This window comes from Physeter macrocephalus, chromosome 18 (assembly GCF_002837175.3).
Source record: "Physeter macrocephalus isolate SW-GA chromosome 18, ASM283717v5, whole genome shotgun sequence".
NCBI classification, from domain to species: Eukaryota; Metazoa; Chordata; class Mammalia; order Artiodactyla; family Physeteridae; genus Physeter; species Physeter macrocephalus.
The window spans coordinates 9,385,637-9,402,139 of NC_041231.1; the positions used below are offsets into that span (position 1 = coordinate 9,385,637).

A 16,503-nucleotide genomic window follows, 5' to 3' on the forward strand; every position below is an offset into this window, starting at 1 on the left:
TCCGGAGCCTGTGCTCCGCAACGGGAGAGGCCACAACAGTGAGAGGCCCGCGTACCGCAAAAAAAAAAAAAAAAAAAAAAAAAAAAAAAAAAAAAATCAATCCAAAGGAATGACACTTTAATGGTAGGATTTCATGCATCAGTGGAGAAGATATTGTTGGGTGGTTTCCTGTCACCTGGTGCACAGTAGTTTAGGGTGGGTGGGGTAGGGTGTGGACTCTGGGCTAAGCTATGCCATGCCCTCTGTGTATCACTGACTTGTCCCAGTGAGGTCCCTGAAGATGCAGAAAAGTCACTTCAGAAGCAGTAAATGTCAGCTCTTGAGCTGACTGGAAAGGAAAGCACGGGTCTGGGCGAGAAACCAAGTCCACGGTTGAGGGTTTGTGGGGTTTTGCCGAAGGCACCTTTAATTTGCCATCCTGTGGCTTTCAGCAGACAAGATGGGAGAGAGGAGCTCCTATCTGAGGTCCCAGCAGGCTGGAAAGCTGAGGAAGGAAAGACATTGACTCAACTCTTGAGAGTTGCTGGCCTGAGTCCAGCTGCCCCACCATGGAGGAAAGCCTGTGCTTGCTCAGCATATCTGAGACAGGAAATTGAGAAAGGGTCTCCGGGTCTGGCCCCAGGAAAGAGGCCAGGCCAAGCGCCTCGCCGGACACGCCACAGAGCTATTCTGATCAGCTCCCCAGGCTCCACTCCCCCGGTCCAGGACCCCAGGGGGAATGAGGCAGCGGGAAGGAATGTGGTCGGAGGCTGTAGGTTCAGCCAGAGCAAAAGGGACAGCATGTTTTCAGGCACCTTGGGACCTTTCTGGGATCACTCCTGCACTCCCCAGTGCCCAACTGCCTTCTTCTGAAAGGGTATAAAAGGCACCCAAGGATGAGCTCCTCCTCCTTTTATGAGGGGAACTGCTGCTCCAAGGGCAGAGCTCATCGGATTGGAGCCCTCCCATAATCACTGATTTCTTAACGACACAAGAAATGTCCTGTGGGGCGGTCCATGAGACCTACGGGGACCCAGAGGGCCAGGTCACCCGAGGTCAGACCTATGGGGACCCAGAGGGCCAGGTCACCCGAGGTCAGCTACAAGTGATTAAAGATGTCCCTTAAAAGTTAAGACAGCCCCAAAATAGTCAGTTTCCCTGAATAGTCTGTTAAGGGACCTGGTCACTAGTGACTTTATCTGAACCTGCCTCAAATCTCACATTTTCAGCTTATACTCACAGGGGAACAAATTCCCTAAAGCAGTCCAGCTGTGGGAAGCAGGAAGGCTGTTCTTTGAAATTTACTTCTTCTAAACGGAATGAAGCCCTCTTAGTCCCGTGTTTGGGATTTGAGTTGTGTTTCCTCCGTAACTGCATGGCCCTTTAGACTCCAATAAAACCCCTTCTCAATATTGGTCTCCTTGTACTCAAGAGACTTCATCTTTATGAGCCCTTTGTAGCTAGAAAGACCTGGCTGGAAAGGTTTTTGAGTATCCCTTTAGACCAGAGAGCCAGTGAAAAAGGACTTGCATAATGCCCCTGGCAGAGGCCAGAGGTTATCAGGCCTCAGTCCTTCAATTCGGAACACTCATCACTGCCTTTCCCAGGTCTGTGGCTAGCACACGGCCTGGATCACAGCATCTCAGATCTGGAAGGAGATTTTTAAAAGTTGCCTGTTCCAACAGCCCTAGCCCCCAGCCCAGCCTTTCACAACGTGCCTGACAAGTGGCTTGGACATCAGCAGTGACGTGGCAGCCACATACCGCTTTCAGGAGCAGCCATTTCCTCTCTTAGCATCAGAGACTTTACTCACGACTTCCAGTAGGCTTGCCTTTGGCACCAGTTCTGCCCCATGACAGCCGCTGGAGAGCTGAAGATACTGAGTCATGGGCTCCTTGAGACTACTGCTGCTTCACGACAGCCCCTTTAACTTTTACTCATAGAACAGATCTGCCAAATGCCCCAACCTCTAGGTCTCTCTCCTCTGAGCACCGTCCAGTTAGAGTTCGTTCTTGTTATGCTGTGACCCTCAGACTGGAAGCAACATTGGAGGTGTGCTCTGATCAGCTCAAGGTCGGGGAGGAGCCTCATCTTCCTCCTGGACACATTATGTGTATTAATGTTTCCAAAGGCTGAATCTTAGAATCACTCCTCATGGGTCTAACCCATAGCCAAATAGAAAGCCCATGGTGTCCGAAATCCCTTCATGAGCAATTCAGCCCTTTGGCTCTGCAAGATTTTACAGGAAAATAAAAAGGGAGCCATGTAATGGGAAATGAAAACAGACTAGCTACATTAAGAAGAGCCCTAGGACACCATCTCTGCAGGCATGACCTGAAAGCTCTGTCACCTGCAGTTCTCTCCCTGGTTCCCCCGAGTCTCAGGAGTAGCACCTCTCCAGAGCCCCAGGACGTTAAGGCCCAGCTCAGATTCCAGACGACAGACCCCAGGATCAGTGAGTGTGACGGAGAGGGGAGAGCAGGCCTACAGGGAGGAGGTTCTGTAGGTAAATAGCCTAGAGGCTTTGGCCACCACTGGCCACCAGGTGTCACTGCCACCTTGAGAACAGTATCCCTAAGGCACTCCAGAGTAGAGGGTCCTTTGCCGTGGCCAACTCTCAGGGCAGCCCTAAAGCCAGCAGGCCAGCCAGGCTGAGGCCAAGCTGTCATCAGCCAGAGAAGGCTTTGCCACTCACCCCCTCCCTGCTCTCAGAGACTTAGCGCCTCTTACACCCACAGCAGGTGGCCTGGGCCCAGCCCCATGACTTTGCTCTCTGTTTTCTATACTTAAGCCACTTTGGTCTAGGCAGTTGGCTGACAACAAGGTAAGGGAGGCCCTCTGCTCACCTCCCCCGTCCCTAACCTCCTTTAGGCTCTCTTTTAGAGTCAAAGAAATGAAAGCTTTAATGGGGGAGCTGTAGGCAAGGATAGAGAGGGAGAAAGATAGAAAGGTAGACAAATGGCTAGTCTGTCCTGGCGTTGACCTAGAATACTGGGCAAGAAGCAGCATCTAGGGCTTGTGACTCAGGCCAGAAGCTCTCGCAGCCTGAGCTGCCAGAGCCACAGAAAAAAGAGGCCAGCAAGAGGGGCCTGACCGTGAGGAGTGGGGCGTGAGTTAGTGGCAGCACCTGAGGGCTCGGTTCGCCATTCAAAGTCCTGGCTGGGACCTAGGTAACGGGCTTTGGTTTACATCTCTTCCATTTGCACCCTACTAAAATTGTCCATAGAATCCCGACACCAGCTCCAATATGCTGCTAGGGCTGTTAAAGACACTTATTCCAACTGGGAACTTGTCCAACAGATATGTATTGCAATGGCAGATCAAGGGAGGGGTAGGTGGGAGTGGTTTATCACTGTTGTTTACATAGAATTGCTGTCACGTGGTGATAATAAAAAGCAATTAGTAATTAGTAATAAAAAGATTAGCTTTGTTATTGTTCAACTTTTCTACCCACGACTGATTGTACCCGGGCAGACCATGCCCCCACTCCTCCTTAGTGTACCCAGGGTACATCCAGTGGCTGCCAGGGGCTGGCTACTCTGCCAGACCTGAGGGACACAGCAGTGAACAAGCCCTACTCTTGAGGCGCTGACATTCTAGTGGAAGAGACAAAGAAACACAGATGAGAATGATGTAGCTGATAACAAGTGACGTGCAGAAAATTAAAGGGAGGGGTGGTAGCCAGTGACTAGGTGGCAATTTTGGATTGGAGGGTTTAGGAAATATGCTATGCAATCATGAAAGAGCCAGCCATGCAAAAATATGGGAAGAGCACTTCAGAGAGAGGACACAGCTAATGCAAAGGCCCTTACCAGCATGGCGAGGGCACAGTGAGCTAGGATGGTATGAGAGCACTGCATTTATCACTGTGGCCCTAAGTCTATTAACTAATTTTAAGCACATACTTAGGGTAGGCCTGTGCTAGTCAGTGAAAACACAAATAAGGCTTGAAAGTATTTGAGAGACATTTGCTAAATTAATTTAATTATGTATGTAGTAAAGAAGTTGGCCTTGCCCAAAGAGAGATCTGGCCTTTACTCACACCCCGCTCCCCACCTTGGAAAGTAGCCTCTAAACTCTTGGAATCTCCTGAGTGACAGGAGTGTCTCTGTTAGTCAAGGAGGGGGCCCCTCAGCCCACCTGATGGTGCACGATAATGAGGTGGCTCATGGTGGGCCCCTCAGGCCCCTTGGTATTCGACTGACCTCCAGGGAGGGGAAAGTTGGAGACTGAGTTCAAGGAGGTGATCAATCAGTCAAGCAAGCCTACAAAATGAAACCCCAACAAAAACTCTGAACACTGAAATTCAGGTGAGCTCCCCTGGTTGGCAACACTCCATGTGCCTTATCACATACGGATGCCAGAGGATAATGCATCCTAAGGACAAAAGAAGCTTTGTGTTTGGAACCCTGCCAGACTCTGCCTTATGCATCCTTCTTTCGCTTATTTTTGACCTGTATCCTTTCCCATAATACACCTGTGAGTATAATAGCTTTCAGGAAGTTCTGTGAGTCCTTCCAGAGAATTATTGAACCCAAGGGTGGTTTGGGGAACTATATGAATTTCCTGCTGCTGTCAGGAGTGAGGGTAGTCTTGTGGAGGACTTAAGGGCCTTTAGACTTTGCAGCTGGGCTGACTCCAGGTTTCATGTGACCTTAGAATTGAAAGGGATCTAAAGATCATCTAATCCAATTCCATTTTATAGGTGAGGAAAAAGGTCTAGAGATGGGAACTGACTTACCCACGGTCACGTAATGTCACGGCAGAGTGGGACCAGCCCCTGAGTGTCTTGGCTCCCAGCATGGTGTGCTTTCCACAGTTTTACAGTTTCTGTTGTGACTTCAAATGTGAGGCTCAGCAGAGAAAAACTTACCCTGAAGCCAGACTGGCTTTGCTACAAGGAAGTTTTGCAGGTGTGCCTAAATTTAGGGAAGCTCATTCCCTACCAGGTTTCCTGCCTTGACTCTGACATATTTCTCTTTAAAATATTTAAGCTGAAATATTTAATGTTTACAAAGTAAGGGACTTATATGAAAGAAGAATCAACGCTTTCATTGGGTGAAAACACTTTTTTTGGTAAATTCTTTCTTTGTTATTGAACTTCTGTCATTTTCATATAATCTAAATTTTATTGTTAGAAGAGATCTTAGCGATTTTTTTTGTTCAACCCTTCATTATACACGCAAAGATGCTGGGGCAGAGAAACAGAAAGAAATCTACCAAGGTGACCTGGTGAGTCAGTGGCAAGGACAGGCCGAACTCAGGTCTCCTGACTCTCAGCGCAGCCTTCATTCAAGTCAGGATGATTTCCCTTTAGGAGGCCAAGACAGTGTTGCACACATCTATAAAAGTACTTAAGCAACCCTCACAGAATCCCAGAGCAGCCCATTTTGGTTTATCTTGCCTGGGCAGCATCAGGCTCTCTTAACTCTGTCATAAATTCTTTAAGCAGCTACCAGATAGTCTCTGTATTTCTCTGTGGGTAAGGGGGGAAGGGGGCTCTTGTCACTTTTCCTCTAGAGCAGGAATGAACATCAATCTGCCAATCCCATCACTGAGACAGTGTGGACTAAAAGGCAAGACTAGGACTCAAACACCTTGATTCCATCAGATTTACAAAATCATAAAATCTACTGCGGCCGTATTATTTTAACCGGGGAAAATCTTTTTATCACCTCTAGTTAAGTACCATATTTAAATAATGGGCTTGTATCTCTAACAAGCAGCTAAGGTGTGTTCTCCTAATTACCCTACCTAGTTATCTAGTGACTACATTCCTGAAGCACAGGAACAGATTCCTGCACTTGGTCAGAGGACCCCAGAGCGTGAGCCACCTATAGAAGGGGGGAAACAAACACAAGAGCTGATTTATGGTAACATCCTGCCACATGGGGCCACTCTCAACTTGGATACCCAAAGAGAGCACAGATGTTTCTCTGCTATGATTCTGTGATGTTCAAATGATGAGAAGATAAATGTGGACTAATTTGCTTCTATACTAAATAATCCAGACTATTTTATCTTGGTTTTTTTTTTTTTTTTTTTTTTGCCCTCTCCCCCTCCTTTTCTTCTTTCTTACAGAAAGATTTCAAGAATCCAATTACTTGGCTTCTGATTGCAGTATAATCCCAGCACTGATCTTTAGAAAAGGGAGTGATCATCCCAAAGCCTAAGGCTGTAGGGAACCCACACCCAGAGGCTGCTTACGTAACAACACAGGTAGCCTTTACTGAGCATTTACCATGTGCTGTGCCATGTGTTAGGTCCTTTACTTCATCTGATCCTTGTAACAGCCCTAGAAAATAAGGGCTGTTGTTTAGATCTCTCCTGAGCCACAGATACGGTCCTCGTTCAAGGTCACAAAGCCAGTAAACGGAGGGTCCAGGATTCAAATTTGGATAGTTCCTGCTTCAAAGCCCACATTCTGAATCACTACTCTATTCCACCTCCCTAACTGAAGTAGGATCTCGAAAGCAAGACTGCTGAGAGATTTTCATTATAAGGGATAGAACCTGAGCCCTGGAAAGGGTAGTAACTTCCTCCCAGAGTCACACAGCTGTTTAGGCGAAGAGCTAGTCTAGGACTCAGTTCTTGGACTCATTGTCCCAAGTTTTTACTACTCTATTATACAGTGGAGAGAAGAGTTTGGCGATATTTTTGAAAAATGAGCTACCTCCTAGATGACTGTCTTTAGCCCACTCTAGTGCCACAGGGCCTGAGGTTTCACAAAAACCTCAGGGTGGATTTCCCACTAGACCTGCAGCTGGAATACTGTCACTGTGAACGTGACGGCCCGGAGTCACACACCACAGTCAACTGGAGAAAGCTGCCTCGTCTCCCTTAGGAAGGAAAGCAGAACTCGAATATGAGTTTTACCTGGTCACTCTCGCTCAGAATGAGGGACCTGACTCTCCCCTCTCTCCAGACTAGGAGATTTCTCAGAATCACCCTTCTTTCTCTACAAATGCGGCAGACCTCTCAGGCAGTGAACAGCTAATGAGAGATCTGATCCAGCCCTTCCTCAGATACCTCCCAGTTTAAAAGTCCCAGGGGAAACAGGTTCTAGTTCCCTGGAGTCTTCACGTTCAGAGGGAAGGGATCCAGTACTCCATCTCTGGACAGTTCTATAGCTGATCCTGCAGCCTGCTAATGAGAAGGTTTCTATAAGGGGTGGTAGAAGATAATCAGGTGTCCAAAGGGGAGGGAAGGGAAAGAGAGGGAGAAGGAAAAGACTACATAGAGCCCATGCAGGCCTGTAGGTATCTGACCTCTGCTCCATCCTAGAGCCACCAGTCTAGAGCCAGTGGGCTTGGCAATCGTTCTTGGCTCTCCTCTGTCTCTTCCCTGCTTACCTGTGGCTGCTGAGTGGTTAAGGGTCTCTGAGGAGACAGGATAGGGGTCCTGGACAGCAGCTGGTTCATCTTGCTGATGACCAGTTCGGTGATGAGCTGTCTGTCCTCCACTTGGTGTTCCCCAATCAGCGGCATACTACAGTCCATGACCTGGTGGAGGAAGTGACCCGGATTAGGAAAGGGCCTGGAAACATCCAAGGCCTGGTACAGTCTTTCAGAATGAGCAGGACTTAAGCCAGCAGAGAGAGGATGGGGTGAAGTTGGTGCTTTGCTCTTTGGCTGGAAGCATGTTCCTGTGCGTATATTGGCCTTTATCCCCTTCTCCTGCAAGCCTTTGCCTTGGGCCTCCCCCAGACTTCACCCAGGCCAGGGCTCAGTGAGACTTCAGTCTGGTGGCTGAAGGTGGTGGGGAGAAAGAGAGAGCAAGGAGATAGGATGCCTTCTCTTTTCACCACCAGTCCAATTTCTCCTGTACCTCAAGGTCCAGATCAATATTTTCCTCCTTTAGGGAGTGTCTGCTTGCCCAGGATCATAGACTCTGTAGTCCAACTCTCTCATTCATGGATAAGAAAACTGAGGCCCACCAGAGAGGTGGAAAGTATGACCATCCAGAAGTTACATTCCAAGCAGACCGTGGAGTAGATGCCGAAGCCCACTTTGGTCTCCTGACATGAATCCTCTGCAAATACCACCAATTCTTGGCAAGGAGCCTCTCCTGCTCCTGGGAAGACTGGACGGGAATGTGTGTGAAAGACCATATGGCCACTGACTCTCCCTTTAATACAGGAAAAGAGTCAGCAAAATTGTGCCAGAGGCTCAGGCTGAGTCAAGTGTCTCAAGGCTCGGAGAAAGGCTAAGAAGAATCTCCTGCACCCAGGAGACCTGAGTTCTCGTCCAGGCTGAGACACCGATTCACTATGTAGCCTTGGGCACATGTTCATGGCATTAGGCCTCAGTTGTCTCACTGGCAAAATGAGCAGACTGGACCAAATGATTCCCAGGACCAGCTTCCTGAGACCAAGAATGGCAAAACCACTAAAGTCTTCCCAGAGGAGTGGCAGGCTAGGACCCAGGAACCCAAGTCTGGCATCTCTTACCAATGGTGTGGGTCAGCCTAGCTGGTTAGAAATAACATCTCCCACTGGCAGGTGTGTTTTTGCTATGCATACCCTCTGGCTGTGCCATCTGGAAACCTTCCCAGGGCTCAGGAGACTCTAACATAAATGCAGTCCGTGCTGCCCATGTAGGTCTCAAGCCAAAAGCCTGGCCTCCAGCCTGGGGGGTTGTCTCTTTCGGAGATACTGTGTGGGCCAGACTCACCTCAAAAATGTAGTCTTTCCCATCTTTGCCATGTACAGCTTTGACAGCACAGATGTCCAGGCCACCAAACATCTCAGAGCAGGTGTCCACCCACAGCTTGTACCTGGAGGGGAGGGGAAGGTGTCCTGAGGCTGGGGCATTAGTCCCATGCTCTCCTTGCTGTCTTTACCTCTCCCAGCCCCCGCCCCATCCCTCCCGCCCTCCACCCCCATCAAATACACTGTCTTGTCTACAGGGCCCTCCTGCTTTGCTTTCCAGATCCTACCTGCCTTCCCAAGCTCAGAGCAGGTCTCACCTACTCCAGGTGGCCTTTCTTGGCCATGCCAGCCCACAGTAACTCCTCCTTTCCTGGACCTTCTATGGCATGTCCAGTCTTTATCTCCACAATTCAGCACATAAGCCATTCCTGCCTGATCTTGTTAACTGGGTGCTTGGGCCTTTGTGTTCCATCTGTCTGGCCTGATCAGAGGCTCCCCTTGGGCAGGGCTCATTTCTTACACCTCCTCATCTACAGACGCCTCCCCTTACTTACCTGTCTGACATGGCGATCTGCTCCAGCATTGCAGAGCCAGTGTTTGTCTTCCAGTTCCCTGAGATCGATGTCCTCCTACAACAAGGTCCCGCCAGGACAGGACAGACAGTGAGCCGGGCCAGCAAGAGGAGGGCTCACCGCCACTTTCCCCACCTGCTTCTCCCGCAAATAGCCGGGGGCCTGTCTGCTGAGACTAGAGCCTGGCTGCCTCTGCCAACCCCCGCCTGCAGTGCTCTCCTCCTTTCTACAAGAGTCCCACCCAGACTGCTCTGGCTCCACAGAGCCTTCACTGATACTTGTAACCAGATGAGCACTTGCTCTCTTTAGAACACCTAGAGGACTATGCCTGCACCTCACTTAAAATCCTGCGTCAACTTTTTACCTTACTTATTTGAGCTAAGTCTTCTGTCCACAAGTCTATTAATCACTTGAGGGTATATATTTTGTCTTGTATTCCCAGCAGCCTACCCACTTGGTATCTGGGCTGAGTTGGTATATACAAACTGAATTCTATTGATCCTGGAAATACCCTCAGGGTTCCTATGAATATCTCCCCATGGCTTCCTTACTAGCTCACTTATTCATTCAGTAGTTAATTTTGAGGGCCTACAGTATCAGCAACATGACTCTGGACAAGTCAGTTAACCTCTTCAGGCTTAAGCTGCCTCAACCATCACATGGAGCTGATGGAATCAAGTCCCCAACCCCTTCTCTTCCTTGTCCTCTGCACCCTCCCTCCAAGAGCATGTGTTAGAGTCAACTAGTCTTGGACTAAATAGGGGGCAGGTGACCTGATTTCTGGTTCTGGATTTGCTCTTGACTGGCTGGATGACCTTGGGTGAATCACTTCACCTCTCTGCGCCTCCCTTATCCCTATGTAAACACAGGGTTGTCATGAGGACCAACTGATACAGTTTTAAATAAACTGTAAAATACCAAAAATATGGCTTTTAAATTATTAGTCTTCACTCAGACACAGTCAAGAGGAAGGGGATGGCCTAGGGGACGGAAAAGCCCTGCTCAAATACTGACAGAGCCCTTCACCTGCTGTCCTTATCACTCACTATGACTGAAGACTGGATGATGTGCTTCTCTGCTCAGCAGTTCTCAGGAGTATTCTCGCAGAGATCTGATTTCAGACACTGAGAAACCGACACACGGCTGGTACCTCAGAGCCCTGAGCCAGCCCAGTGAGCCGACGGATATGGCAGTAACAGCTCCTCACATTTGTATAGTACTGACTACCTTCCAAGGTTCTTCCTTCCCAAATCCCTCACCAGAGCCTCACTGCAACCGCCCTGCTGTGAGTAGGCTGCGATTCCTGCCCCCACTTTACAGACAAGGAGATTAAGACGCAGAAAGGTTAGATCACTTGTCCAGGATTGTATATCTAGTCAAAGTAGATACAAGATAAAAACTCAGGACTCTTGGTTCCTTCATTGTGCTGCGCTTTTTCCTACACCCCACTACCTAGTTCAGATGAGACAAACAACTGACAGCTGAGTGGCTTGCCAAATAGGAATAGAAACACAAAGACAGGTCATAGTAAAAATAATGCTGTCTTCCTAACACTGGTGGTTCACAGGTGTGTTCCTGTGGTGAGGCTGGACTCCTCAAGGACAGGGGCAGAGAGTCCCTCACTTCCACATCCGCAGCACAAGTCCACGGTACATAATAGGGTCTCAGAAACTCTGAGTAATAATAATGTCCCTTATACTTTACACCTTTCTCTAACAACGGGATGCAGGGCACAGATCCATGCAGGCTACCTGGGGCACGTGGGAGCAGAAGGGAAACTGAGAAGCCGTTTAGGGAGACTCACAGGTCATCTGACCCCCACAGAGGGACCCACATTATTGCCTACTGACAGCGAGGCAGGAGCAGCGCATTCTTTCCACCAACTGTGGCTGTGTGTCTCTAGGTCTCTAGGGTGAGGGCTGGGGGAGAAGGGAAGAATCTCAAACCTTGTCTTGACTATTGCCAAGTCAGTTCCTTCTTCTGAGAGCAAGAGAATGGCCAAAAGTTTGGGGAAGAGGAGCTGAGAGGGCCTAAACATTCCCCCAAATAACTGACGGTCCCTTGCAAATAAAAAAGTAAGTAAATGGTCATCATCAGACAATCTACAAACAACAAATGCTGGAGAGGGTGTGGAGAAAAGGGAACCCTCTTGCACTGTTGGTGGGAATGTAAATTGATACAGCCACTATGGAGAACAGGCCGCAGGTTCCTTAAAAAACGAAACATAGAATTACCATATGACCCAGCAATCCCACTACTGGGCATATACCCAGAGAAAACCATAATTCAAAAAGAGTCATGTACCAAAATGTTCATTGCAGCTCTATTTACAATAGCCAGGACATGGAAGCAACCTAAGTGTCCATCGATAGATGAGTGGATGAAGAAGATGTGGCACATATACATAATGGAATACTACTCAGTCATAAAAAGAAACGAAATTGAGTTATTTGTAGTGAGGTGGATGGACACTACTGTATGCTAACCCATGTATATAGAATCTAAAAAAAAAAAAAAAGGTTCTGAAGAACCTAGGGGCAGGACAGGAATAAAGACGCAGACATAGAGAAGGACTTGAGGACACGGGGAGGGGGAAGGGTAAGCTGGGAGGAAGTGAGAGAGTGGCATGGACATATATACACTACCAAATGTAAAATAGATAGCTAGTGGGAAGCAGCCGCATAGCACAGGGAGATCAGATCCGTGCTTTGTGACCACCTAGAGGGGTGGGATATGGAGGGGGGGAGGGAGACACAAGAGGGAAGAGATATGGGGATATATGTATATGTATAGCTGATTCACTTTGTTATAAAGCAGAAACTAGCACACCACTGTAAAGCAATTATACTTCAATAAAGATGTTAAAAAAAAAAAGGTAAGTAAATGTTTTCTAAAGCTGCTCCAGTCACCCACCCCTCATCATTGGTTGGGGATTCTTTTTTTTTTTTTTTTTAATGTTGATTCTGACCATTTAAATTTATTTATTTACTTTAAAAATATTTATTTATTTATTTGGCTGCGTCAGGTCTTAGTGCGTCAGGCAGGAGGGATCTTTGTTGCAGCATGCGGCATCTTTCTTTGCAGCACGTGGGCTTCTCTCCAGCTGTGGCGCGTGGGCTTAGTTGCCCTGCGGCATGTGGGATCTTAGTTCCCTCACCAAGGATCGAGCCTGTGCCCCGTGCAGTGGAAGCACGGAGTCTTAACCACTGGACTGCCAGGGAAGTCCCTGATTCTCTTATCTTATGCTTCATTTAAATTGTTTTCAGAAACCCCAACCTTTAAAAATGTGGTGTCTCTTTTTTTTTTTTTTTTTTTTCCGGCACGCGGGCCTCTCACTGTTGTGGCCTCTCCCGTTGCGGAGCACAGGCTCCGGACACGCAGGCTCGGCGGCCATGGCTCACGGGCCCAGCCGCTCCGCGGCATGTGGGATCTTCCCGGACCGGGGCACGAACCCATGTCCCCTGCATCGGCAGGCGGACTCTCAACCACTGCGCCACCAGGGAAGCCCGTGGTGTCTCTTTTTAAGGATGAAGACATTCTTGCTCCACTATCATAACTGTTTTGAGTTTATTTAGGGGATTTTAAAATTAAAGGATAGGATACCTGCTTTCCTAGGTGCTGAAGTCATCAATCTTTCTGCTTCTTTTAGCTAGTTTTTATAATGGTCTTTTAAATTATCCTGTCTTACATTGTGCATAATTTTAAAGCAACCCTAAATTCCTTTCTGAAGCAGAAAGGCTTTAAATAAAAAATTATAACTGTATGCTAACGCATATATATGTGGAATCTAAAAAAAAAAAAATGGTACTGATGAACCTAGTTGCAGGGCAGGAATAAAGAGGTAGACATAGAGAATGGACTTGAGGACATGGGGTGGGAGGGTGAAGCAAGACATATACACTACCGAATGTAAAACAGTTGGCTGGTGGGAAGCAGCCGCATAGCACAGGGAGATCAGCTCGGTGTTTTGCGCTGACCTAGAGGGGTGGGGGAGGGAGGCTGGGAGGGAGGCTCAGGAGGAGGAGGAGGATATGGGGAAGTGTATGCATATGGCTGATTCACTTTGTTGTGCCACAGAAACTAACACAGTATTGTGAAGCAATTATACTCCAGTAAAGATTTACTAAAAAAAAAAATTATAAACTTAAAAAAAGTAGGAATTGGGTGAATAAAGGTAAAAAACTCTGTGCTTCAGTTCTTCACAAGGGCTCTTCCCTGCATACTTATTGGGGGTCTACTACACACACGCCTGCTACTGTACAAGGAAGCAGGGCCACAGAGATGACTCCGGTTCCGCCTAGAGAGCTCAGAGGAGCGTGGTACAAATCCCCAACGTGTGAAAAGCGCTCAACTAGAGGTGTGCGAAGGGGTACAAGAAGGGAGTGCAGGGAAGGGACTCCTAACTAACTCCAGGGGTGAGGAGTACACACACTAAAAGGAAAGATGAGGGAAGAAAAATGAAAATAGATGGTGAGACAAGGAAGCCGCTCAACCCTGACGTCTGCTCAAGTCCTGAGTGGCAAAGAACAAATTCATATATTGTAATGTTCTCTCTTTGTAAAGAAAAACACTACCTTAACATTTTTTACAGTGTGAAGTTAATATTTCCAAAATTGGACTTGTAAGCCATTTGCATTCTTATGTATTTTATGGAAGATCAGGTAGTCTTGAAATCTTTTCTTTTTCTAAATTGTATTGGAGGAAACCTTTACCTTTCCATTCTGGAAAATGGACACAGTTACATGGAGAAGTCATCTGTTCTCATAACCACTAGGCTTTTAATCTTCTGTAGTGTTTGCAAGGCTACATCGTTACGTCAGGAGTTTCTTAACTTTTTCTGTGCTCTGGCCGCCTGTCAGGAGCTTCTTAACTTTTTCTGTGCTCTGGCCGCCTAGTGAAGCCTACGGATTCCTTTCGATGTGTAAAATATGTAAGACGTGTGAACGTAAAATAAACTACACAAGACAACAAAGGAACTCAATTATTTAAAAGAATTTACCAAAAGAGTTATCAAAAATAATAAACAAATCTCAGATCAGTAAAAAATATGTTTCTTCGTAAATAACAAATGTCTTTACAGGTGTGAATGCAGTGGCAAGTCTATCTACCATGATTCTTAAATAGTGATAAAAGCAACTGGTATTTAGCGATATCTGTCACAAGTGTATGTGATACAAAACCTCTGTGATGACCATTAGTGACAAATCACATGTGCTGCTGCTGAAACTCCAGTCTGCTCATAACTGAGGAGAATGTCAGATTCCACTTAGAGGCTAAAATGAAAATAAATACTCATTTTATTTCTCGTCTTAGTTCAGGAACCCCTCCTCTGCCTTGAAAGGAAGCCAGGCTAAGACTCCCTTGACTTGAATGGCGCCCGCTCTCTGTTCTCTGCCTTGTGGGCCAGAGGAGGCTAAACTGAGAGGTGGCTACTACCTGGAGGCCGAGAGTCTCCCCAGAGCTGAGGAGACAGCAAAGAGCACCTGTGGGGACCCCACCCCCACTCACATGTAAGCCTTGTAGTTGTTGCCTATCTTCTGGACCCGGATGTCATACTTGGCGTCGACGAAAGGCTCTGCTGTGGCGTAGGTCTGGGTGAGGGCCACCACGCTGGCAATGTCCTGGAAATCGTAGTGGTTTTCCACTTTGACCTAATGTTGGAGGAAGGCAGAGAGGGAGAAAGGGACACAGACACAGACACAGACACAGACACACACACACACACACACACACACACACACACATTGAGAGTCACAAGAGCCCTGAGCCCCCAAACCCATCAAGATGTTTCCATCCAGATGCAGACCTGACAGCCACATCTCCCTAGGAAGTCCCTACTCTTGAGCTTCCCTTCCCAGGGCTCAGGAGCCACCTTTGCTACAAAGAACACAGGGACCAGTCAGGTGGCCCGCACTCTGCTTGCTGCAGGAGGACCGTTTGGGTAACACTCATGGCTTCACAGGGGCCAAATGGCCTTCTCCTTGAAGAGAAGTCACGAGCAACAGAGGCAGAGCAGTCCACAGCCAGGCTCTCTGAAACGTGCCCTTCTTGGCCTCAACCCCAGGGCACAGCAGCCCCAGCCTTACCTTGCCCATGCCTGAGTGAGCATGGCCGATCTTCACCACCACAGGGAACGTGGGCAGAGTCAGCTGAAAGCAGAGGAGAAAGGAATGAATTGGTCAGAGTGTACGTGTGGAATCTTACAAATATTTTTCTTGGGAACACCCTTGGAAGGGCTCTTTAAAGAACTAGTGCAACCTACTTGCCTCACAAATTAAAAAACTGAGGCCCATAGGGTGACAGTGACTTGCTTAAGGTCACAGCATACTAGTAGCAGAACCATAAGGACCCTGCTCTCCGACTTGGTACTCTCTACATCTTTAAAACTTATCGCTTCAGCCTTCATGTGTCCAGCTTTCCTGTACTGAACTTGGTTCTTCTCCCCTCTTTCACACTCTCTTCGCTGCTCACCAACACCCCAAACTCACCACCAAACACAGCTTACTTAGTATGCGAAGGCCCATTTCTGCCCAGCTTGGGGTTTGGAAGAGAGCTGACATAAGAATTCAACACGTTTATCACTCAAAAGAGATCCTTAAGAGAGTAAACATTACCTTGAGGTAGCCGTATTTTAACAGAGGAACTATGAAAACTCACAAGAAGAAGAACTACCCTCCAAAGGCAGGATTTCAAGCTGTTACAAAATGGCGATGGAAGAAATGACATGGTGGAGGGGAAAGAGCGCTGGACTAGACGTCAGGAGACTTGCATCCCAGTCTCTCTGCAAGTCCCTTTACCTCCCTGGGCCTCAGCCTTCACATCTGCCGAGTGAAGAGACTGGACTGGATGCTTTGGAGATCCCGTGCAAAAACACATCAGACTCCATCTTGGTCGGGTGTTACATGAAGAACCAACCTGGACACCAAATCTCATCCTTCTCAGTCAGGCTCAGCTCTCTTTCAGTTTCCTTCTTTTCAAACATCACCACCACACCAAGATGAAAACATGTCTTTCAAAGGAAATAATGTTGGCTCTGACGAAAAGTCAGATTCCCATGGGAATCCTGAGTGTGACCAGATACTGGGAGTACCTGACCTGAGGATTTCAGTATTCCTGGCTGAGGCCAGTTGAGACTGGGGCGAATTCATGTAGTTCAATCCTACTTTAGGGAGAAAGAAGTGAGACCCAGAGAGGCAAAGGTTGCCAAGCTACCTAGTGACAGAATCAGTACCCAGCCTGCTACCTTCTGGTGGAACACTGTGTGGAAACATCCTACGACAATAATCCCATGGGTTTCTTTCT

General features: G+C 47.7%; 1 protein-coding gene across 4 annotated transcripts in view; it reads right to left on the reverse strand.

Annotated features, from left to right (window-relative positions):
* Nucleotides 1–16,503, reverse strand: part of SYN2 (synapsin II) — a 169,763-nt gene that overhangs the window by 13,311 nt on the left and 139,949 nt on the right. For all 4 annotated transcript variants that reach the window (XM_024123985.3, XM_028478502.2, XM_028478503.2 and 1 more), the window contains exons 6-10: nt 15,288–15,350; nt 14,710–14,852; nt 9,184–9,258; nt 8,652–8,754; nt 7,332–7,481 (exon numbers count right to left, since the gene is read on the reverse strand). In XM_024123985.3, the coding sequence (XP_023979753.1) occupies nt 7,332–7,481; nt 8,652–8,754; nt 9,184–9,258; nt 14,710–14,852; nt 15,288–15,350 (534 nt within the window). The remainder of the gene's footprint in view (nt 1–7,331; nt 7,482–8,651; nt 8,755–9,183; nt 9,259–14,709; nt 14,853–15,287; nt 15,351–16,503) is intronic.